This window comes from Eschrichtius robustus, chromosome 13 (genome assembly GCF_028021215.1).
Source record: "Eschrichtius robustus isolate mEscRob2 chromosome 13, mEscRob2.pri, whole genome shotgun sequence".
Taxonomy (NCBI): domain Eukaryota; kingdom Metazoa; phylum Chordata; class Mammalia; order Artiodactyla; family Eschrichtiidae; genus Eschrichtius; species Eschrichtius robustus.
In genome coordinates, this window is record NC_090836.1 from 1,778,300 (window position 1) to 1,802,637 (window position 24,338).

General features: G+C 58.2%; 1 protein-coding gene across 1 annotated transcript in view; it reads left to right on the plus strand.

Annotated features, from left to right (window-relative positions):
- Positions 1 to 2,126: 2,126 nt before the first annotated feature.
- Positions 2,127 to 24,338, plus strand: part of CACNA2D4 (calcium voltage-gated channel auxiliary subunit alpha2delta 4) — an 83,968-nt gene continuing 61,756 nt past the window's right edge. The window contains exons 1-16 of the mRNA XM_068560850.1: positions 2,127 to 2,248; positions 6,157 to 6,238; positions 7,525 to 7,641; positions 10,571 to 10,630; positions 11,259 to 11,421; positions 11,633 to 11,764; positions 15,736 to 15,796; positions 16,406 to 16,556; positions 17,341 to 17,415; positions 17,680 to 17,769; positions 17,845 to 17,958; positions 18,303 to 18,381; positions 19,746 to 19,895; positions 20,994 to 21,070; positions 21,834 to 21,914; positions 22,617 to 22,691. Of these exons, the coding sequence (XP_068416951.1) occupies positions 2,127 to 2,248; positions 6,157 to 6,238; positions 7,525 to 7,641; positions 10,571 to 10,630; positions 11,259 to 11,421; positions 11,633 to 11,764; positions 15,736 to 15,796; positions 16,406 to 16,556; positions 17,341 to 17,415; positions 17,680 to 17,769; positions 17,845 to 17,958; positions 18,303 to 18,381; positions 19,746 to 19,895; positions 20,994 to 21,070; positions 21,834 to 21,914; positions 22,617 to 22,691 (1,629 nt within the window). The remainder of the gene's footprint in view (positions 2,249 to 6,156; positions 6,239 to 7,524; positions 7,642 to 10,570; positions 10,631 to 11,258; positions 11,422 to 11,632; positions 11,765 to 15,735; positions 15,797 to 16,405; positions 16,557 to 17,340; positions 17,416 to 17,679; positions 17,770 to 17,844; positions 17,959 to 18,302; positions 18,382 to 19,745; positions 19,896 to 20,993; positions 21,071 to 21,833; positions 21,915 to 22,616; positions 22,692 to 24,338) is intronic.

The following is a 24,338-nucleotide window of genomic DNA, read 5'->3' on the forward strand; positions in this document are numbered from 1 at the left end:
ACAGGAGAGACAGAACACAGATACAGAAGTGGAGAGGAAAGTGAGGATTTATTTAAAATGGAAGAGTCCGGAGGAGGGATAAATTAGGAGTTTGAGATTAACAGGTACCCACTACTAGATATAAAATAGATAAACAACAAGGACCTACTGTATAGCACAGGGAACTATATTCAATACCTTGGAATAAACCTATCATGGAAAAGAATCTGAAAAATATATATATGTATATCTATAACTGAATCACCTTGCTGCACACCTGAAACATTGTAAATCAACTATACTTCATTTTTTTAATTTAAAAAATTTAAAATTTTTAAATTAAAAAAATAAAATGAAAGAGTCACTCCAAATCACAAATTTTAAGAAGTTGATGAATACCACAAAAATCACAAAGCCTAGAAAAATTACACATTCTTTTTATTTATTAATTGACCAACATGCCTCTATGGTAATTCTTCTAATCTTGGTATGATTCATAATGAAAGATACGCAGAATCCATCTGAAATTCAGCATTCCTGGCAACAATTCAAGTGCCTGTAGAAATCGCTGCCCTGCCGGCCTGAGCCTGGGAACAGACCCCCACCCACAGCGCTGACGCCCCGCTGGGGACACACAGGAGTTCGTCATGGGAACACTTGCTTCTCCAGGCATTCCCCTGCGTCGGTGGCAGCCCTGCGTGCCGTTTTGCTGGAACCAGCAGGTTTTGTCAGGACAAGATACACCAGGAAGCCCTCTGACCTGTGGAAGGCGTGGACTGTGGCCTCACGTGGTGCTATCACCAGTTTGGACCCACAGACATAAGAATTTTGGTCAAATTCTGTCACGTGTAATTCCCGTCGGAAGAGGAGACAGCGCATGGCATGTTTGTGATTATGGCCATTCAACATCAACCCCTTCCTAACGGGAGAGCCAGGCCCTGATGAGAACCAGGCCCTCTGCTGGCAGCTTCCGTCTTTGGAAGAATCTTCCGTGGACCGGCTTGTGGCCTTTTTTCCGTCCCCTCCCGCGCGCTGCCGGCGGGGCACTGCGGGGCGGTCACGCGGCAGCTGGGTGTCCCGTCACGAGGCCAGCAGCCCCGCAGGCAGGCAGGGAGTGTCCCTGGAGCCGCCCTGCCCTGGATGGCTGCACACAACTGTCTAGCTGGCTACACAAGCCAAACCGTTTCCCCATTGGCTTCCTCTTAGCTGGACCCCCAAGGCCCAGGGCCCCTCCGGCACCACCCGGCAGAGGGGACGTCGGTCGGAGGAGAAGCTGAAATGCAGACGGACGGAGGCCTTGAGCAGCAGGGCTTGCACTGTCTTCCTTTCACGTGCATTAGGTGCTCATTCCATACAAGGGCTGGGGGCAGGGGAGGGGCCTGGAGCTTCCCGGAAAATGGGTCCCCAGCCTAGAACCGGGGCAGGTGAGACGTGGGGGAGGGGAGGCCACAGGCTGTGGACGTTACCTCTGACCTGGCCGAAGTCAGCGGCCTGGACACGAGCCAGCACAGGGCCCCCTCTGTCCCCTAGCCTCCCCGAGCCAACAGGGGTGCTGACACTGACCCCCAGGATCGTTCTGAGGCTTAAGGAGAGCGTTTGTCGCAGCTCCTGGTAAGTCAGAGCGCTGGACACGCATCCAGGGCCAGTGTCACTGCGGAAGGGTGCTCTCCGGGGACGGCTCTGCCTCTTTAACGCAGGAGGCTGTGCTCTGACCCTCGTGGGGTGAGCCAGCCCTGCCTTCTGCAACCCGGGTAATCCCGCCGAAGTCGCCGCCGCCGCCCTCCTCCTGCTGTCAGGCGGGGATTAGAGAGGAGGCCGGGGGATTAACCAGTTCATTCCGTCGCACCTTCTCCCATCAGTCGCTCTCCTGGAAGCCTGATGCTCAGGTAGGGCGGCCCCTCCGCAGGGCAGAGAAAGGACCCCCACACACGCACACCGGGCATCGCAGCCAGGACCCGACTGCAGGCTGGGGAACCCCAGGCTCGCCCCGACCCGGAAGGCCGAAGGCTCGGGGCCGTGCCAGGGATCTGGGCAGACAGAGCTCGGGGTCGGAGGCTGCACCTTCCTCTCCCCGGCCTGACCGCAGCAGGGGCACCTTGCCCGGATCCCCCAGGGTCCACCCAGATCCCAGCTCCACCCGCGGCAGGATGCCCTCGCACCAGCGGCCAGAGGCCTGGGCCTCCCTGCGGAAGACGGTGGTCACCCTGTGCCTGCTGTGCAGCACATCCCTGTCCCCCGCGCGGGGGCAGGCCAGGATTCCTCTGGAAACGTAAGCCTCAAGAGCACCCGCACCCATAAGCCCTTCCCGCCCTCCCCTCTGCAGCCGACCTCAATCCTCGCCCCCCAGCCTCCAGCCTCTCCCAGGGCTCGGCTGCCCGCTCCCCCTGTCTGGCTGTGAAGACCTTTTCTTCTCTTCCCCAAATCTCTGCCCTATGGGGCCCTACCCTCACCCCCTGCCCAGACACCTGACAGTCCTAGGAGAACCGAACACAGGGGCCCACACTCCTCCTGGGATGGCAGGCAGTGTCCCCAGCACCTGAGGGCGAGGCTCCTTCCAGGGTGATCACACGATGAGGCCGCTGGAGTGGGAGCTGAGTTGCTGGACGTGACCATCTCGGCTCCGCAAGGATTCGTTAGGAAACATTCTGAGAGGGTAAAGCGGTCCTAAACCGACCAACAGCTCGCGCAGCCAGGAGCCGGGTGGATGTGCACGGCGGGGGCCGGGGGGTGTCTCCATTCCCTTTCTACACCTGCCTGCCTCCCTCCAGGCCCCAGTCCTACATCCTGTCACTAAGACCAGCTCCAGGGAAGCTCTCGGTCATTCACACTTTGGTATAATTTAACTTAATGTGCGACTCTCCGGGGGTGTCTGGTCTTTAGTCCTTAGTTCTGGCGGTTCCGTTAAAGACAGTTCTGATCCGTGTGGGAGCAGAACATTCTGGACTAAAGGGGCTACCTGCTCATCACACCTGAGCCCAGGAGGACAGTCAGGCTATCGCCAGCCTCGTGTCTCACAGAGGGGGGCCTGCAGCCCCATGAACGCCTGGGGTTTGTGTGGAGCTGAGCTGAGCGCGGGGTTTGAGCGGCTCTGTCCCCATCGAGGGGTCCCACCTCCAGTTGTTACAGGCCTGGTGCTGCCAGGTCTCCACAGAAGACCCTCCAGTCCGCACAGTGAGGTGGGGAACCGTCTCCTGACTCTGCAGTAGAGGAAACGAGCTCAGGGAGGTTAGACGGCCACCCCACGCTCACGCAGCCAGCAAATGGCAGTGCCAGACTTGAACTCGAGTCGGCCTGGCTGGGATCTCACCTCCACACCCACTGCCAGCCTGAACTCTTCATCGTGGAGGGAGGTATTGAGAATAACCTTCATCCCCAGAGCACAGCCCAGCTAATAGCACAGGCAAGCTCCAGGGACAGGCTGAGTGCCTGCTAGAGATGGCCAGAGCCCAGGCCTGCGCAGAGGGGACCGGCCACACCGGGAGCCCGAGCGTCCGCCGAGGGGAGGGCCCACAGCCACGCCCGTGTCTGCACGCGCCCACCACCCTGGAGCCAGACCTCCCCCGGGCTCCTGATCCCTGGCCCCCAGTGAATCCTTCCCAGTCTTTCCCCCGCAGAGACCGGCATCTCCCCCACGCCTTCCCCTCCCACTCAGCGCTCAGCCTCCTCTGCCTGCCCGGCTTCTGCCGCCTCCCAAATCTGTCCCCACCAGGATCCCCAAAGATCTTCCCGCCCAACCCAGTACACACGCCTGGCTTCACCTCCTGGTGTGCTCTGGACACCCGGCTCTCCCTTTTTCTTGAGTCTCAACGCTCTCCCGGGTCTGCTCGGGCGCCCACATTAACCATTATCTGCCTCTAACGCCCCTTCCCACCCCCCCACCCCCCGTCTGCCCCAGGAGTGTTGCTGCTCCCCCGGGTCTGTCGTCCACTCACAGACCTTCTCGGCCAACACCGCCCCCCCCGCTTGTGAGCCCGTCTGCCTCCGAATCCCAGCTCCCACCCACCAACCAGTAACCCTCAGCCTTGACTCCACCTGCTAGACCCACATACCGTTGCCACGGGCTGCTCTTCCTGAACATCACTCGAGCTTTTAAATTCAAGTTTGTGTCTTTCCAGATACAATACGAGGGACTTACCTGGCGGTCCAGTGGTTAAGGCTTCACCTTCCAGGGCAGGGGGTGCGGGTTCGATCCCTGGTCAGGGAGCTAAGCTTCCACATGCCTCGCAGCCAAGAAACTGAAACATAAAACAGAAGCAATGTTGTAACAAGTTCAATAAAGACTTTAAAAATGGTCCACATCCCCCCCCCCCAAAAAAAAGATGCAATGTGTTGGGCGCCTTCTGGAGCTGGGCAGTTCACAGCTGCCCAACGGCACCCAGTAGCCCTGCCGCAGGGACCTCACCTCCTGCCTGTCCCAAGCTGCACGCATCACCTTCTGCCCTCCCCAACTTGTTCCCCCATCATCCTGATAGTCTTAATTTTATTCAATTATACCACCATCGGCTCAACCACACAAGCTGGAGACCAGGAAGTCATTTTGTTTCCGAGTCCAAGCTCGTACAGCTCGCCACACAACAGGCCAATCAATCGAGAGACAAGTTGTTGGGGCAAAGAAATAGTGACTCTATTTGGAAAGCCAGCAGACCGAGAGGGTGGTGGACCGGTGTCCCAAAGCACCGTCTCACCCGGGCTAGAATTCAGGCTTCTTTTATACTAAAAGGGGAGGCAGTGTGTTTGGTTGTTGCCAAATTCTTGGTGCCGTAATCCTCTGTTCTTACAGCTGCCCCCATAGGTCAGGTCATGCTGTTCCTATAAACCTCCAACAAGGAAATTCCCTGGTGGTCCAGTGGTTAGGACTTGGTGCTTTCACTGCTGTGGCCTGGGTTCAACCCCCTGGTGGGGGAACTAAGATCCCCCAAGGGTGCCTCTCAGTCAAAAAGAGAAAAAAAGAAAAACCTCCAACAAGGCAAATGTTACTCTCTCTTCTGCAACTTTTTCTCTCTATATGCATGAAAAGTGTTACACCTTTAAAGGTCAGAGTCTTGAGAATGGGCTGTCCTGTATATTTCAGGCTGTAGGCAACATTCTCAACTTGTAGCAAAAGCAATAGAATACAACGGTTAAAAGAAAAGAAACAGATCCACTGTGGAGTCAGGTTGGTTCATCCCTGTTCCAGTTTTTGACCCCTCCAAGCTCCTCTATCCTCTCTACCTAGAGTTCTCGGCCAAGTCTCTCTGATGGGGGAGACTCTCCCAGACTTCAGCACTGAGTCAGAGCCCACCTCTGCCAGGAAGCCTTCCCTCACCACCACCCCCCCTCCCCCAGCTTCGACGGCCCCCCTTCAAACGTGGATGGGTGTCGCTCTAACTAACGGTTCCGCAAAGGCGAGGACTGGGCAGGGCTCATGCCCGTGCACGATGCCCAGCACACAGTAGGGCCTCGGTAATTGTCGGCTGAGTGACCGAACGAGTGCTGACCTTGGCGTGATCACGTGCGGAAACTCCTTTTGCTCCATCTGGAGAGGCTGAGGCACAGCCCCGCGTGGCCTCCCCCCCAACCAAGGGCGGGATCTCGGGGCACTTGTGGGGGCGGGTCTCCCCGTGAGGCTGCCTCGTCCTCCCTGCCCGCCGGCCCCGGCCTCTCAGACTCGGCTCAGAGTCTCGGCCTCCCTGCCTCACGCTGCCTGCGCAGGGCAACTGGGGGACGACTGGCCGAGGAGCTGCGGCTGTGTGAGCCCTCGGGGTCCCCCACCCGGCCTGGTCAACCCCGACCTCGTCCCTTCTTCTCCAGCCCTCGGGGGGCAGGGGGTAGGCTTGGCTCCGGGCGGTCAGCCCCTGGCCCCCCAGCCAGGGGTGTTGGGATCACAGTGTAGCTGCCAAGCCTGAAGGGTCCTCTGGGTCCCTGCCCTGGCCGGGAGGGACCACAGCTGCTGGTGTGTTTTCCTGGGTGTACGTAAGTGTGTGTGGTTGCGTGTGGGCCTGTGCATGTGTGCATCTGTGTATATGTGTGTTATGTGTGTCCCTGCATGTTTGTGCGGGCTTGTACATGTGCATTGGTGGGTGTCTCTGCATGTAGACACTTGCTTCCTGTGTGTGTGCGTGTCTGTGTGCATCTCTGCATGTGTCTCGTGTGTGCTCACGCGCGAGTGCACACACCCGTACTCCCACCGTCCTGCAGAGTGAAGCTGTGGGCAGACACCTTCGGCGGGGACCTGTATGACACTGTCACCAAGTACTCGGGCTCCCTCCTGCTGCAGAAGGTCAGTGACCGCCCCCCCTCACCCTGGGGCTCCCAGGGCAGCTGGGCGTTAAGCCGTCCTGGTGGAGAAGCAGGATGTCTGAGCGTGAGGGCTCTTGGGGGTCATCTAATCCAATCCCCATTTCAGATAGGGAAACTGAGGTCCAGGGAAGGGAATGATTTGCCCAAGACACAGAGCAAGTCGGGGGGGCAGTACGGTCGGGTGGCCAAGAGCGTAGTGTCAGCTCAGGGGCCCGGGAAGCCCGGGCCTAGACGGGATCGGGGAAAGAGATGGCGGGGTGAGGAACAAAGGGGAGGAGCAGGGGCAGGCGGGCCGGACACAGGCCTGCTGCCTGGGGGCGGAGAGAGCTCGGTGCGAAGACCCTCGGACGGAGAGCCGCCCACCCAGCGCTCAACCTGCCGCCACGTCTCCGGGCACTGGAGAGCCACCGGGGCCCGGCGAGTCCCGTCCGGCCCTGCCTGGCCCCTGGGCAGGAGCTGAGCTGCCTGTGCACGGGCTGACAGCCGGCTTCTCACTCGGCTCCCACAAGCTCCCGTCCCGCTGGTATCCCGACTCCCAGGCCAGTGCTGAGGACGGCGCTGCCGTCCTGCTGCGAGCCGCTGAGAATCCACATTCACCACCTAAGCCCCACGGCAGCTTCAGCACCATTTTCTAAGTGCTGCGGAAAGGGGAGCCTCCGGCTTTGATGGCCGTGCTTGTCCCCTCCCCCAGGCTGGGGGCCGCCGTCCTGACCGCAGGGCCGCAGCAGCAATGCCGGGTCCCCTTGCCACCCCACACCTGCTCCCCCCACCCCGTGGCCGTTCTGGGTAAAAGCCTTGCACGTGACGCATCTTACAGTTTGGGGAACTGCGTAACTCGTGCCCAGGTGGCACTCAGGACACATGGTGAGGGAGTGCCTCCCGGGGGCCCAGATGGCGACTCAGCGGCCCTCCTAATGCCCCCAGGCCCACTGGCCGAGAGTCAGGCAGCACCCACCCCTGCAGCGCATGGGGGGCACAGACACCACGAGCCCCACGGCGCCTGAGAGCAGCCCCTGCGCTGGCTGTGTGACCTCGGTCGAGTTCACGACCTCTCTGGGCCTCAGCCTCCCTCTGAAGGATGTGAATCAGAGGACATCTGATGAGCGGCGTCTCTTGTCGGTTGTTGGGGGAGGTTTTACGAGGACGGAGGGCCGTCCTGGCCCCAGTGTGAGTGCACCAGTGGGGAGGGCGGAGGCCGCCGGCAGCCGGGGGTGGACGTCCGGGTACAAGACGACAGGTGTGTGTCTCTCCACGTCCCCTGAACAGAAATACAAGGACGTGGAGCCCAGTCTGAAGATCAAGGAGGTGGATGGCTTGGAGCTGGTGAGGAAGTTCTCGGAGGACATGGAGACCATGCTCTGCAGGAAAGTGGCGGCCATCCAGGTGCTCAGGCCTGCGGGCTGGGGATCTGCCCGCCCCGGACACGGAACCCCCTCCCTGAGCCCCCCTACACCACCTTCTCCTGCCTCGTAGCCCGTGAGCCACAAGACCCTTGTAAAGGAGGGGGTGGGGGGGCAAGGGGAGAGAGGGCAGGGCCGGGCGGGCACCCTGCCTTAGGGAACAGCGTCCAGGGCTGGAGGGTCAACCCACGGTGTTAAGAAGGACCCTGCATCAGGACCTCTGGTTCGGTGATGGGACAGAGCAGAGTGAGGGCGTAGGAGTCACGGGCTGAGTGAATGGTGGGGGACGTGGAGGGTGGGAGCGCAGCGGGGTGAGAGGTGACGTGAACTCCCTCTCTCCTCCCCTTCCCTCCTCTCCTCCTCCTCCCCCAGCCTCTCCCCTCCTGCCACACAGACCCCCCTTCGTGGCACCCAAGTGCTGCCCTGATGGGGGCCCAGGGCCCAGGCGTTTCGTCACTGCACATCCGCCTGGCTTGGCCTGGTAGAAACGGGACATGTCACTTCCCTGGCATGAAGTGCTTCCCTGACCCCTGTGGGGACCTGGCTGGTGTAAACCAGCAGGTGCCGCGTGCCAGGAATTGGCCACCCCAGACCAGCGTTATCCCCAAAGGAACTCCTCTTGGGGGTCCAGGAGAACAAGGAGGGAGGAGAGGGGTCTGGGCTGGTGGGCCCGCAGGGGAGGCCGAGGCTGCACAGGGGATGGGCGAGGGTGGCCATGGTGGGGGGACAAGGCTGCAGCCCCAGCGGTGTCCGCCCGTCTCCCCGCCTCCCCGCAGGCTGCTGGGGCCCCCCTTTCCCACCTGTGACGATTTGCAGCCTCTTCTCTGCAGGCTTAGGGCAGGGGCTCTTGGCGTCAGGAAGCAATGAGGGATACCTGGGGACCGCCCACAGCAGGGGAGGCTGACCCTCCGGGAAGCCAACACAGCAGTAACACCCGCCTCCTTCAGTCGGCTGGTCTGGGCGGAGTGCAGACACCGGGGCACAGGGATGCCCCTCTTTAGGTGCCGGCCCTCCTGGCGCCAGAGCACAAGAGGTCCTGAGACACCTCCAGAGCCCAGGGCGCTGGGCTCTGGTGGCTCCAGGGGCACCGCGCCCTTCCCACGGCCTCAACATGGAAAACCAACCCAGGGGGCACTTGCTCTGTGGACCTTCTCCAAGCTTGGGGCCCTGCTCCCTGCTGGGGGTGCCCCCAGGGCCACAGCCATGGACCCTTCTATGAGGGTGCCCGTGGGGAGATTGCCTGGAGAGCGGCACTAAAATAATCTTTGCCGTGTGGAATTTCTTCATCACATCTCGGCATTGGGGGTCGGGAGTAGGGAAGCAAGGAGGGCCCTCCCTCCTTGTTGGGGATAACGCTGGTTCTGCCCAGTTTACAGGAGTATAAATAGAGACCCAGAGGGCAGCGGCTCCCCCTGGCAAAGCCAGGATAGGAGCTCTGGTCTCCTTTCCCCCACCCCCAGGTTTACTGAGGTATAATTGAGAATCAAAAGTTGTGTATACTAAGATGTACAACCTGATGACCCGATATACACATCCATTGTGAAATAGTCACCCCAACTAAGCCAGCCACCTTATCCATCACTCACAAATGGTAATTGTATTAAGGATACAATGCATTAAGGATAAATGGTATTTTCCTCCCTCCCTTCCTTCTTCCCTCCCTCCCCACCCCTTTCTTTCTTTTTGTATTTGAGGTGAGAGCACCCAAGAACTACCCTCTTAGCAAAGGTCAAGCACACCCTACAGTATTGTCACCTAAGCCACCTTGCTGTACATCAGTTCTCCACAATTCACTCATCTTGCACAACTGAAACTCTGTACCCCTTGACCAGCACCCATTTCACCCTCCCTCAGACCCTGGCAACCACCATTCTACCCTCTGTTTCTAGGAGTTTGACTAGTTTAGATCCACACATAAGTGACTTTATGCAATATTTGCCTTTCTGCATCCAGCCGATTTCACTTGGCCTGATGTCGTCCAGGTTCATCCAGGTTGTCACAAATGGAGGAATTTCCATTTGGAAATAGCCCAAATGTCCACCAACTGATGAATAGATAAACAAAATGTGGGATATCCATAAAATGGAATATTACTCAGAAATAAAAAGAAATGAATACATGTTAAACATGTCTGATACATGTTAAAATATGGATGAACCTTGAAAACATTGTGCCAAGTGAAAGACTCCAGATACAAAAGGTCAAATACTGGCTGATTCCACCTTTTGGCTGCTGAATATGTACAGATTGAATACAGAGAGAGAGAGAGAGATACACATACACACATTTTAATAGACTTTATTTTTTAAAGCAGTTTCAGGTTGACAGCAAAATTGTGAAGAAAGTACGGAGAGTTCCCATTTACCCCCCGCCTCCACAAACACAGCCTCCCCAAAACTATCCACACGCCCACCAGAAGGTGTGTTTGTACAATTAAGGAACCTACACTGACACGTCATTGTCACCCAAAGTCCGCAGTCTGCATGAGGGTTCACTCTTGGTGGTGTACGTTCCGGGCGTTTGGACAAGTGTATAACGACGTGTCTCCATCATCAGAGATCATACAGAGTAGTTTCACTGCCCTAAGAAATCCTGTTTGCCGGCTACTCATCCTTCCCTCCCCACAAACCCCTGGCAACCACTGACCTTTGTGCTGTGTCCCTAGCCTCACCTTCCCCACAAAGTCACGTGGCGGGAAGGACTCAGCGTGTCACCTTTCAGCCTGGCTTCCTGTCCCTGTGACGTGCACCTGCCTTCGGGCTACTGTGACTAGTGCCGCTGTGCGCATTCGTGCGCGGGTGCTGGTCCGAGAGTCTGTCCCCCGTTCTCGCGGGTGGACCCTGCGAGTGGACCTTACGGGGCCTCTGGCCTCCTTCCCCCGCTGACTCTCCCCTTCCCGTCCCCGGCCGCAGAATCTGGTCGAGGCTGCTGAGGAGGCCGACCTGAACCACGAATTCAACGAATCCCTGGTGGTGAGTCCTCCCGCTCCCACAGCCCTGGGAGGTACGGTGACTAATGTCCCAACGCCCCCGGGGCTGGGGTCACCTGAGGATGGGACACGGGGTGGGAATTGCACAGGCCCGGCTCTATCTTTCAGTGTGCACAGGTTTGTACGAAGCTGTAGAGGTTTGATTCTGAACCACCGTGAGTATTTGAGGAGACATTTATGGCTGGCCGGAGGCCAGGCTGCAGGCCTTCCCTTCAGAGGGAACCCCCCCCCCTGCAGGGACCCCCATTTTGGTCCCCCAGGAGCCCTCCCCCTCCTGCAAGATCTCGGGGTGCTGGCCAGGCTGCCTCCGTCTGTCCCCCTCTCCCCGAATCTGTGTCCGCCTGTCAGTCTCCAACGCTGGCTGCGTCCACACACGCCAAAGTGGGGACTGAAGCCGTAATCGAGACAGTTTACACCAAAACCCAGAAGAATCAACCATCCGATCCAATGTCTGGAGGGATATTTGCCCCGAATCAGTGATCGTGGCCGGAATCCTCCGCCAGTGTGGACACGGCGGTCAGTCTGTCCGATATCCATCACATGTGACGCTCTCTCTCTCCCCTTCCCCTCCCTGGGCCCTCTGCCCTCCCGTCTCCTCGGTGTCACCCTAGTTTGACTATTACAACTCCGTCCTCATCAATGAGAAGGACGCAAGCGGTGCCTACGTGGAGCTGGGGGCCGAGTTCATCCTGGAGGCCAACGCGCACTTCAGCGGGCTGCTGGTGAACACGTCTCTGAGCAGCGTGCAGCTGCCCACCAATGTCTACAACAAAGGTGCCCGCCGGACCCCAGCCCGCAGCCCTGCCCGGAGCAAAAGGGGGTCCCCGGGGAGGGGGAGGGGGAGTGCGGGTGTGGACAGCAGTCGTGGGTGGCGTCGCTGCAGGCTGTGTGCACACGAGTGTGTGTGCGCATGTGCACGCGTGTTCAGCGGGGGGAAGACTGATCGCGTTTCCCCTGCACCTCCTCCTATAATCTCACCCTTCAGACCCGGATATTTTGAATGGAATCTACATGTCCGAAGCCTTGAACCCTGTCTTTGTGGAGAACTTCCAGAGAGACCCGACTCTGACCTGGCAGTACTTTGGCAGCTCGACAGGGTTCTTCCGCATCTACCCAGGTGAGGCCGCTGGGAGACATCTCCACGGTCCTCGGGGCTCCGCCTCTGGGAACAAGGCGACGGAGGCACTGGAGATGGACCCTGGTCCAGAAGCACCTCCAACCCCACCTCCATCCCCTTCACAACCTGATAAGCACACTTTGCAGCTGAAGAAGGAATGAACAAATGATGCCTCGGTAACCAGCCAATAAACGCCCACCTGGACTCTTGTCCTGTGAGAAGCACGTGGGAGGTGGAAAGGAGGGCAAAGCAATTCCGATCTTCAGAAGGCTGCATCCTCACTGGAGAAGGGGGGCAAAGTCACTCATTCAGCAGCAGGGAAGGAAGTGTCACAGGCTAGCGGCCAACCCAGCAGGCAGGCAGCGGGGAAAGCTCCCTTGTCTACCAACGAACAGAAAACAGAAGTCCCTTCCACGGGGCCTCCAAGAGCTCTGCCTTCCTCTATTTCTCATTTAAAATAATTCACCACCGCAGCTCATGCCCGCTCTTCTTCTTTTAGGCCCCTGTCCAGAAAGCCTTAATATTGCCCTGTTTTCTGAGATAGGAACTGGAAGGTGTTACTGGCCAGGGTTCTTGGCCTTCCCCAGTCAATAGAAATTGATAAGAGGCCAGACAAGAAATTCAGGCAAGGCTTTACTGGGGCCCCTGCTGCGGCAGGGAGAGTGAGAACAAACAACACGTTCCCTTGCTCGCTCCCTGGGGGGTATAGGGGAGGCGAGCCGGTTCCTTATATGGGGTGAGGGTAGGGGTGTGTCCAGGGGTCGGGCTGGAGCGGTGGCTTAGGTGTTTTGCCCACCCCTTTCTGGTGTTGAGTGCAGGGGGCATGCCCAGTACCCTGCTTTTGCTCCTGGCCCTTCAGAAGTGGCAGTTGGGTTTTTTTGGTCTTTTTGTATCGTGTTGTCCATAATTTGCCCCAGCTCTGCAGGCACGCAGGTATTTTTAGTCCCTCATAGTTTCTTTGTATTCTGTTGCTGGAGGAGATGTCTGTCCAGGTGCAAGCACTGCAGCAATGGGTCCCAGGTGCCAGGTCCCAGCCTGTCTCAAAGGGTCCTGAGGACAGCCATGTGTGTCCCCTGGGCCTCTCTTAGGAGGAGTATGAAGCGACCTCAGGGCTCACCGGTTCCCTCAGTGGTACCTCTTGTCTCTGCCCAAATCCACAACAAGCCATTTGGTTCCTTTTCTGTTCTCTGTAGTCTTGATGAACAAGTTCATCCCTCTTCCATGGAAAGCCCTTCAAATGCTTGAAGACAAGGCCCATGTCCCTCAAGCCTTCCCCAGGGTGGAAATCCCGCCACCTCAGGGCTTCCAGAGCCGTCAGCTTGTGTGCAAACACAAAACTTGCCCATTTTTAAACGAGGCTGTCACTGTTGTTGCTGAGTCGCAGGAGTTCTCTATACATTCTGGATGTTTCCTCCCATTCTATGGGTTCCCTTTGCACTCTGTTGACTGTGTCCTTTGATACACAGAAGTTATTGCCTGTGCTTTCTGGTGTCAGGGTAGTGTTTTAGCTATTGTTTGCTTCTAAATATTTTTGTATTCCCCTGTGATTTCTTCTTTGATCTTTCAGTTATTTAACAGTGTGCTTTTAAAATTTCCAAATACATATAGGGATTTTATATTTATCTTTTTATTATAAATTCCTAGTTCGGTTGCTTTGCAGTCAGAGGACGGACACAGTGTATGTGGTACTGATTATATGAAATTAGCTGGGATTTAGTTTAATAGCCTAGTATGTCATCAAGTTTTGTAAATATTCTATGTGTGCTTGAGCAGAATATGTGTGCTTTAATTGTTGGATGAAAAATTCTGCTTACATCATTAGATCAGGCTTGTTAATCGTATTGTTTAGATTTTCTCTGTCTTTGCTGATTTTATGTCTGCTTGACCCTTATTAGCCCTTATGACACTTTTTATTTTAAGTCTGTTTTGTCTGGTATTCATAGAGTGATACTAGTATGCTCTCAGTTGGTATTTGCCAGAGATATATATATATAGATAGATAGATAGATAGATAGATAGATAGATAGATAGATATTTTACATCCTTTTACTTCCAATCTTCTATGTCATTTTGTTTTAGCCGTATCTCTTGAAAATAGCTTATAGCTTTTTAATTTTTATGCAAACTGACCACCTCTTTTACCGTTTCGCAAGTTAAGCACATTTCCATGTATGATGTTGATATATTCGGACATGCTATTATCTTATTTTTTAAATTTTTACTCGTCCCTCTAGTTTTATGTTTCCTTTTTTCTTCTTTTTTGTCTTTTTTAATGATTTATCTTTTTTGATAAATCTCCCCTACCCCCTTACTTCTCTTTTTTCTGTCAGTTTGGAACTTATTCCTCTTTTCCCATTCTTTTAGTAATTAGCCCTGCTATTTTATCAAGCATTTTTAACATGAGATATAACAATTAAAATAATATTTTCACCCTCCTTGCAGTCAAAAAAGACTTTAGAACTCTCCCACTTGCACCTCCGCCTCCCCACCCTGATTTATTTTCATCTAACGTTTCCCTGTTTTTATCCCTGCAAATTAGATAACTCTCACTGTTATTTGATACAAACATCCCTTGTTTGTGTTCCCAGGCGCTCTCTCTAGATTCTGGGAAAGCGAGACCATAGAAATGAACATCACTCCCACAAGACTGCTAGGCGAGCAAAGCTTTTTTATCGAAAGGAGAGCTGGTGCACCCGGGAGAAGGAGGGCAAGGGCTCCAGCTCCCTGCGGACTTCTAGGGAAGGGGTTAAAGGCCGTGTCGGGGAGGGGTGCAGGGGCCTGATCAGCTCGTGCACAATTCTCGGATTGGTTGGCATCAAAGTGAGGTTTCGAGCCTCATCCGCCCGGTTTCAGCCAGTCTGGGGTCCGTGTGCCTGCGGTCAGCAGTTTTCATCGGTGGTGTCTGCCTCCTGCAGAAACGACTTAGGAACGTGCGCAGGCCTTTCTCTGTGTCTCTCAGGGAACTGGGGGTTCGGTGACTCTGCTAGGTGGGGGATTATCGCCCGCTTTGTCCTTTGCAAGCCACGTGCTTACATCAGTGGAGCAGAGACAGAGCTCATCGCCGACTCCTGTGGGTCTCCGTTAACCGAGCGCTTTGCTTCACGGGGCCTGCGGAGCTCTCTTGCTCGAGGCCACCCCTCGGTCCTTTCCCACAATGGCCACGCTCTCATCTGCCGTCTCAGCAGCGCCCGTCGTCCTGGGAGGACGCATCTCATGGCTCCTGCCTCGGCGGCCTCTCACCCACAGGGGCCCGTTTCTAACGCACGTGGTGGCCTTGGCTTGCGAGGCCTGACTTGGGAAAGCTTCCCTCGGGAGAGCTGACCTCTGTGTCTGCTCGGGGCTGAGGGCACCCCAGCCGGGACCACCAAAGCCCTCTTCTTAGGTTTTGGTTCAGAGCCAAGCACTTCCGCCTCAGCTGCCCCTCTCCGTTGCTGTACCGGGAGTCCGTGCAGACCCGCCGGGCACCGGGAGGGCCTGACCTTGAGGAGCTTAGTCTCGTAGCCAGATCACCTCCCCCCGCCCCCCCCCCACCCCCGGCAGCTAACAGGAAGGGCGTGGGCACCAGCAGCGGATCCTGCCTGGAGGCAGGTGGGCTGTAGCTCGGAGCCCTGGCTCGCAGCTCTGTCCACGCTCTGCTGGGCGGCAATGACGCCAAATACAAGTCACACCCCTGGGCCTCCCCGTCTAGTTTGATGGGAAGTTTAGCCTCACTGATGAGTCCCAGGAACCACATGGCTGGGCGGGGGGGGGGGGGGGGGGTCCTACCTATGAAATGAACCCGACTCTGGATCGGGGCCACTGGGAGGTGAGTGTCCCTCCAAGAGCCGGCCTCCCTCCGTGCTGCAGCCTCAGTTCACAGGGGCTGACCTACTGCCCTGGGGGTCCTGGCCACGCGGGGTGTCAGCACCCAGCCAGAAGCGCTGGAGCAGCCTGTCCGAGCTAGCGAAAAAACCAGACTTTTCTTTCCCCAGGCATCAAATGGACGCCTGACGAGAGCGGAGTCATCACCTTCGACTGCCGGAACCGCGGCTGGTAAGCGTCCCCGGGCCGAGGCCTCTGGGGCCCGCATCTTTCTGTAGCCTCGGGTTTTGCCTCGTTCTCCTCCAGGGCCTACCCCGAGCCCACCCCAGGGCCGCAGGTGTGTAGAACTAATCCAACACAGGAGAAGAAGGGTGTCCTTCTGCATCCCTCTCCGCCCACCCCGTCCTCCTGCAGCTGCTCTGCTCCAGCCCTGACCACATCTGTCCTCCCCGCCCCAGACCTCCTCCCAGGGCTCTGAGCTGTCTTTGCACCAACCCTCAGCCAGGCTCTCCCCTCCTTCCTCACCCCCCCTCTGGCAGATCTGTAACCCAGTCTGAGGGGGCATCCAGCTCCCTCCCTTGCCACTGCCAGCACCCCGGGACCAGGGCTGGCCCGAAACGAAGAGGACAAGGGTCACCGTGACCACTTGACCATTCGATGGGCACAGTCCCAACCACTGCACCCGAACGGCTTCAGACGGAGTGGTTCCAGACCTGAGAAGCCCTGGGCATTGACCTGAACTTTGAGCCAGAGTCTGAATGGAAATCAGGGAGACCCGGTCGGCGGCGGTTTTGGCTCTGGCTCTCCCACCGTCGGCCTGTCCCTTCCTTTCTGCTAAAGGTACATACAAGCCGCCACGTCCCCGAAGGACATCGTGATCCTGGTGGACACGAGCGGCAGCATGAAGGGGCTGCGGATGACCATCGCCAAGCACACGGTCTCCACCATCCTGGACACGCTGGGGGAAAACGACTTCGTGAACATCATCTCGGTAAACTCGCCTTCCCGTTCCAGAAGACCCGTCCTCTGCCTGCACCAGAATGACCTGTACTTACGGTCGCCTGATGCTTCGTGCTGTGAAGGACCCTGTCCCCGGAAGCTGGGGCTCCCCACCCAAGACAGGCTTCCGGGGGTCCACAGTTTCTGAAATTATGTGGGGAGCACGTATGTCCATTTCTCGGAGTTGGTAGATTTACTCAGGTTCTCAGACGAGGCTGGGGTCCAGTCCAGATGCAGGGGTATCTGAGTAGATCCCTAACTCAGCCCCGCCCGTGTGCCCTTGCCTGGCGCCACCGCCACCGAGGGAGGGACCTCCTCCATCTGCAGGATGGGTGATCCCAGGGTCCTGCTTCCTTCCTCCCCAAATCCAGGCAGGTCGGGAGCAGGGGCCAGCAGCCCCTGGTCCTGCTTTCACAGCGACTCTCCGGAGGGTCGCCCCACCTTCCCCGAAAAGGTGATGAAGTGGGGGGACAAACAGAAGGAAACGGGAGAGGAGAGTTAGGTAACTCCTGGTCTCCGTGAGCCCCAGGGATGGACGGCACCCAGCTGGCCTCCTGGGAAGACGCCAAGGGCCAGGATTTAAGGGAGAACGTTTAGAGTTAAGGCCCTACTGTTCCCTCCCCTCTACTCAGAGAAAATTGCCACAAACCTGGGGTCCCCCAAGATCATATTACACAGGGGCCCGGGTGACCCCACCCCTGGCCCTCCGTGAGCTGCGAGCTCCGTCACGGGGCCCTGACTTTCCAAACTGATCTTGTGTGCTCTGCCCCCTGCAGTACAACGACTACATCCACTACATCGAGCCTTGTTTTAAAGGGATCCTGGTCCAGGCGGATCGGGACAACCGAGAGGTGAGTGTACCTGGCGCTGGGCCAGCACCTCCATCCAGTGGTGAGGGTGGCCTTGCAGCCGGCCACTCACACCCACTCGGCTTATCCTGGGGGCATGTGAGAAACATCCGCTGCAGGGGTCCAGCCGTGAAAGTAGGGGATGGGTCCTGCAATCTTGTTCTTCTGGGCAAATAGCTCTGCGCAGCCTCTGAAAGTACGACCAAAGGGGAAGGTTCCCTGGTCCACTGACCGGCTGACCCTCCCCTATCCTCTTACCCGGGACAGCATTTCAAACAGCTGGTGGACAAGCTGATGGTCAAAGGCGTGGGGGCCGTGGGCCGAGCCCTCAGTGAGGCCTTCCAGATCCTGCAGCAGGTACAGCAGCTGGCGGAGCAGGGGCGCCGGGGCGGTGAGGGGAGATGGGGAGTCATGGCCACGTCTTCCCCGCAGTTCCAAGAGGCCGGGCAAGGAAGCCTGTGCAACCAGGCCATCATGCTGATCACCGATGGGGCCGTGGAGGAGTATGAGCCAGTGCTGGAGAAATACAACTGGCCGGACCGCAAGGTTCCTCCCTGGGCGGGGGGCCGGGGGCCGGGGGCCGGGGGAGCGCCTCCTTCTGCCGTGTCCACGCGCCCCACCCCGTGAGCCCCAGGACGATGTTCCCACATCAAGGTGACCCCAGAGGCCCCGAGCGAGGGCACGGTAGAGACGGAAGACTGCCGGCTGTGAGCCCCACCGGGCAAGCCTCCACGCCGGGCGGGCATCCCCGCGAGCCTGGGCCCCGAGCCCTTCCTGACGCAAAGGGGTGAAAGTGTAGAATCCAGAGACCTGGCCCCAGATGCAGATGCAGACACGGTCAGGCCCCTCGCGGCCGGGACCTGCTGAGTCCGCCGTGTCTCGTCCACCAGGTCCGGGTCTTCACTTACCTGATCGGGAAGGAAGTAAGTTTCGCCGACCGCTTGAAGTGGATCGCGTGCAACAACAAAGGTGGGTGACGCCACGTGAGGCAGGGCGTCCGGCGGCCTCAGCTGAGCGCAGGTGGGAGGGCATCCCCGGACCCCGCAGGTGCTGAGCCGGGCCTCCCACAAAGGGGCCCAGAGCAAAGGTGACAGCATCCGCCCCCTTCCTGCTGAGACAAAGACTGCTCCCTGCGGGGCTCTCACCCCCATGACACCTCCCGCAGCGCGCCTGGAGGTGGTGACTCCAGTTCGGCTGTCTCTTCAAATAAGCCTTATCCAAACCGCCACACGGAAAACCATGTAGACATGGGCCCGACCTTTCAATGTCAGTCGTCTCTGATGTCCAGCCTTCGTTCCTGCTGCTGCAGATGAAGCCCGTGTGCTCTGTTTCTGCTCCAGACAAAAGGCAGAGGCCGTCATTTTCTTTAGATTAATGTTTTGTGTGTGGCAGCCCTCATCTGTCTCTGGCCAGAACCCAAGACCCGGGCCTCGAGGTGCCGACTCAGGCTCCTCGATCCCAGCGGGACGTCCGAGTGCCTGCTGGGGGCTGCTGACTCTCCCGGCCCTAGGGGGTTGACGTGGTCAGGAAGGCCCGGTCCAGTCGGGGCGGCACACCCATGAGCAGCCGTGACGGGACCATCTGCACCGCGCCGAGGGGCAGAGGGGCACAGGCTGCCCAGGGTGCTGGGCGAGGGGAGAGCCCTCCCGCGTTTGGGGGGGTCCAGGCGGGCCTCCTGAAGGACAGGGTTCTAAGGTGAGACAGAAGGAAGTGGTAGGAGTGAGTCAGATGTAGAGAGCGGGGAAGGGTGTTCTGGGCCGAGGGAAGAGCATGGTCAAAGGGTCCGAGACAAGAGGCACCCTGGGAATGAAAGCTGTCCCATTCCCCAGAGCTGGCGACAGTGTCCTGTGGGAGGTGACGAGCGGTCACGTGATAAATCGTCACAGCCTTGTAAGGCATTTGCTCTTTTAAATACCGCCTTGGCTGCAGCCCCCTCCCTGGTACCGAGGGACGACAGCAGTCAGGGAAATGAGGAGGTGGGGCTCTCAGAAAACAGACCCGCGACAGAGCTGCCTGCAGGCACCCCTGAGGACAGCCCTGCAGGGAGTGAGGGGTGGCCTCGCGCCCTGAGTTGAGGCCCTGCTGCTCCTGGTACAGCGCTGGTGCTTGGGCTGGGGGGGGGACCTCAAGGTTCCCCCAAGTCCAGGCAGGGCCAGGCCTTCGTGTCCCCGCAGCACCACCGGCCTCCGGCTGCCCCGGGAGAGGGCAGCCTTGGGAAAAGTAGTGCCTAGCGGCCCAGGGCAGCTCCCAGCCAGGGGCCCGGCCGAGAGCCGTTGGCGGCTGGGGGTGTGCAGGCCCTGCATCCACAGCCGTACGCCCCCGCCCCTCCACAGGCTACTACACGCAGATCTCCACGCTGGCGGATGCCCAGGAGAACGTGATGGAATACCTGCACGTGCTCAGCCGGCCCATGGTCATCAACCACGACCATGACATCACCTGGACGGAAGCCTACATGGACAGCAAGGTGGGGCCCCCAGGGAGTGAGCGGTGACTCCTGGGTTGGGAGTGGGGTGGGCAGAGCACTTCCTGGGGAGACACTGGGGGAGCGACATCTTGGCCCGGAAGCCCCGGGAGCAGACGCCCCCCCCCCCCCCCAGGGCCGCCCCCCGTGGACAGAGCCATCTGCCCCAGACTCATCCCTCCCTTTTCCCATCATCCTCACCTGCTCTGGGAAGAAAGGGGACCAACCAGTGGTTCAGGACACTACAGCTTAACCGGCGGCCTCCCTCGGGGCCCGAGTTTCCAACAAGACCTCCTGTAGTTCTCCCCCACGCAGGACCAGACATGGAAGGTAGACAGTCAGCTGAGATGTCGGGGAAGGGGACCTTCCTGACACTCCTCAAACCCAACACAGACGCAGACCCCTGCTCCAGCAGCGTCGTAGCAGGCTGGGATTAAGAGAGATCTGGAAATAGTGGCTTCGATAGGAGAGGAGTGTGTTCCCCCCTCACGTAAAAGAAGCCTAGAGGTGGATGACGAGCCCCCTGGCCCCTTCCCGCTGCCCCCTGCCCCCTGCCCCCTGCCATCCCTGGGGTCCACGTAGTCCAAGTGGCTAGTGGGGCTCAGGACGACTGCGGCCGAATTCTAGGCTTCAGGTGGAGGAAGGGAGGGGGGCACACCCCATCTTTAAGAGAAATGTCCAGGGAGTCTTACCTGACACTTAATCTGGCATCTCAGTGACCAGAACTTGTCCCCTGTTGACTCCTCAGCCTGTCCTCTTGCTGTCTGAGCCTTTGTTTCTGGGCTCATGCACAGATGGGCTGGTCCCATGGGTGCACCCTCATCCTTGGCATGGCCGAGACCAGAGGCCTGGGTGAGCGTGCTCAGGGGCTGGGCCGCACACTCGGGGGCTCTGGGACCCGCTCCGGCTTAGGGCTTCATTTGCTAAGTGACGTCAGCCCGGGCCCCTGTCCGGCCTTCCCCCCTCCAGCCTTTCCCCCAGCCGTCTTCATGCAGAGAAAGGAAGCCTCCTTGGGGGATTTCTTCCTCCCCTTGGAAGGCGCCCCTGAGTTGTGGTTGAAGTGGTGACTTGGGTCCCCAGTCTGTGGGCACTGCCCTTCGCTCGTCGCCCCTGACAGCCCTCTACCCGCAGGCGCAGAGCCTGGCGCTGCTGACCACCGTGGCCATGCCTGTCTTCAGCAAGAAGAACGAGACAGTAAGTGGCTGCTCGTGAGCGGCTGCCCGGCTTAGAGCTCCGGCCGCTGCCTGGCGTCCTTAGACCTGCGGTTCTTGACGTGGCATCGGAGCCGCCTTGGGAGGGTCTAAGTTCAGGTTCCAGGCCCTGTGCCCAAGTAGCCACGTCGGAATCTCTGGGTCGGGAGGGGATGGGGCAGGGTCCACCCTTCCCGAAGCTGCCCTGTGATTCTGTTCATCCAGCCTGGCGCTGACCCGCTGCCCTGGACTTGGGACCCTGGCTTGGCGATCAGGGCCAGAGGGGTCACCTGCCAGGCTTCCAGCAAGAGCTCACTGAACCTGCCAGTGTGGGCAGGCCCTGGCTTGTTCGTAGAGGCTCTGGTGGGGGAATGTGACAGCTGTCCATCCTCCACCTGGCCAGGGAATATCTCCTCGCGGGCCCTGGGTGTTTCAGGGCCCCCCTAGATGAGGGGCCCTTGGGTCCCAGTACTTCAGCCTCTCCTATGAAAGTTCGTATTTCATTCAACTTTGTATTTCATTTGAATATTACAACTTAAATATTAATACTGGACATTAATCTTCCCAGCGGCTGAGATTACTCCTGGGGCCTCTTCTAGTGGGTTCTAGAATTTTATTCCAGGGAGCTCTGCCTAAAATCTAACTGCAGAGCAAAGACCACCTTAGGTCCAAGTGGCTTCCTCTTCCGGCTCTGGAAAGGCCGTGGGTTCAGTTTGGCCTCGTGCATGGGAAGCCTGGTCCCCCCTGAAGCTGGCATTTCCTTCCAGCGATCCCACGGCATCCTCCTGGGTGTGGTGGGCTCTGACGTGGCCCTGAGAGAGCTGATGAAGCTGGCACCCCAGTACAAGGTGAGCCTGGATCAGGCCCCCAGGTAGGGTCACAGGCCCCCCGGGAGCCACCCCACCAGGCTCCAGAGGCTCCCTGCAGGCAGTGCAGCCAAGCCCACAGCTGGGACGGGGCCTGCGACCGCCCCTCACCCCCGCCCCGATGTCACACCCCCGGACGTCCTATTCCCCCTCCCCAGATAACCCACCCCCCGGACATCCTCCCCCCATCCTGCCCCCCACATCCCCCTTCGCCAGACACCCCACCCCCAGACATCCCCCCATCCTGCCCCCCACATCCCACCCCCGGACATCCCGCCCTGAGAGACGTTTGGGCACAGAGCAGGGGAACCGAAACTTGGGCCCCTGGGACGCTTGGTCACAGCAGCTGCGACGTGCTCTGTGGCCTTCGGCACCTCTGTCCCGTCCTGGTCCTCCTGCCTGCCACGCGGCCCCATCCGGGGAGGAGCGAGGTTGTATAATCAAAGCCCCAGAGCAGTGGCGGGAAGGACGCAGGTGGTGACGCGCGTTGTTATGGTCACTGCCTACTGTAGCATCTGGAGCAGAATTCAGAGTGAGCGGCTGGAAGCTGCCCAGCTCGTTCACACTCGCGGCCGAGAAACGGGGCTGTGGGAGGCGGTCTTCCCGCCCGTGGCCCCGCCCCCTGCCCGGCCCCCGTCCTCCTGCACAAATACCCTCTGACCCCCTCCATCCCTGTCTTCCTAGCTCGGGGTGCACGGCTATGCCTTTTTGAACACTAACAATGGCTACATCCTCTCGCATCCTGACCTTCGACCCCTGGTAGGTACCGATCCTATTTGCCTTGGGGGTCTTAAACTGTACGCGATTTGGGGGTAGTTCATAAAGACAGTTAAAACAATGAACACGCATTCAGCTCCATTTAAGAACCCGACGGACTACAAGAAAAAAATTGTCACGGTCCCTGTTTTCACATTGTTTATGATCTAGCAGGAGAGACAAGGCAGAAATACACGAACTGGTAGCAGCCAGTCTCCAGGGAGCCTGTCATGAGTGCGCAGTGTCCCTGGAGGACCCGTCCCCTTCCCTGCTGTCACCCCCTCAGTCGCCCCACGCTCCGTCTTGGAGTCTGACCGTGTGTCCCCAGATCGCCAGGGGCCGCCCGAAGGGTGTGAGTGCCGAGTTAACACTACAAATGGCAGGAGGCGTCTCCCAAGAGGTGGGGAGAGAGCTGAGGCTGCCCTGAGGTGGTCTCCCTGAGGATGTGTTCCCGAGGGCTCCTGCCCCCTTCCAGCTCCCTCCATCCCAAGGCGGGGGCTCATGGCATTTTCACCTGCGTCAGGTGAGCTGCCGAGGCCAGGAGAGAAAGCAGCAGCCTTTTATCTAAGGTTCTGCCTCCCGGGCCGGGGGGGGCTCCCCGAGGCCTCCATCCATGGCAGTAGTGTCCACACCTCCCAGTGTGGCTGTTGGGAAGCGGGGAGGGGAGTTGGGGTCCCAGCGGCGTCGCGACCCTTCCCCTCCACCAGTCTCCTCTGGAGTCAAGGTTGGCACTGAGGGCAGCAGCACTGAGGGCGCCTTTCCGAGCGCTCACCTGCCCAGGTGCCATGGAGAGACCAGCCTAAGCCACACTGCCGTCCGTTCGGGTCAGACAGACGCTGAGTGACCAAAGGCACTGATTGAGCTATTTAAGGGAACGCCAGGGGTTCGGAGTTGAGAGAGATCAAGGAACACTGGAGACCACTCCTTCTTCCCAGTTCGGACTCTGCTGAGCAAGCATCTGAACCCATAATGGGTCACTGACCTATACCAGCGGGTCCGGGGGGGTGGGGGCAGCCCCAGGGCCAAGAAAATGACTCATTAGGGAAAGAACAAAAATGTTGACCCTGGAGGTGACTTTTAGAATTAAGGGCCACCGGTCCGAAACCTGTCTGTCAGCATCTATGTAGCGTGGATGAATGAATATAAGGTCTCAAGCAACCAACGCGTACTGTGGGCCCATCGCACACCTGACCTAATCATGCTCCGAGAACGCTATCAACAGACATTTATGGTCCAGTTAAGGAAACAGACTTACACAAATGAAACGATTAGAGGGCTACACCACGCAGAACATTATCCCATACAGCAAAGCCGACGCAATGGGATTCCTGCGGAGAGAGCAATCCGTTGATGACAGGGGTCGCGGAGGACGACAGTTGAGTTTAAAAAAGAAAACTAATAGAGGATACGCCCAGTAATAAATTAAAAGAGGGGCCAGAGCCATACTTTTGGCCTGAAATCTTTCCATGTCAGTGCCCAAAATATGAGTAATGGAAGCGGAATTATGGTTTTCCTATGAGGAGCCCAGGATGACCTTTCAGGTATCCTCAGGGATTAGGAGATGGCAATGAACCAGGAGGGTCACTTCTTACTCAAAAGCAGCACAGCCCGTGAACAGGAGGGCAGGGCAGGGCTGTTTGTCATGAGAAT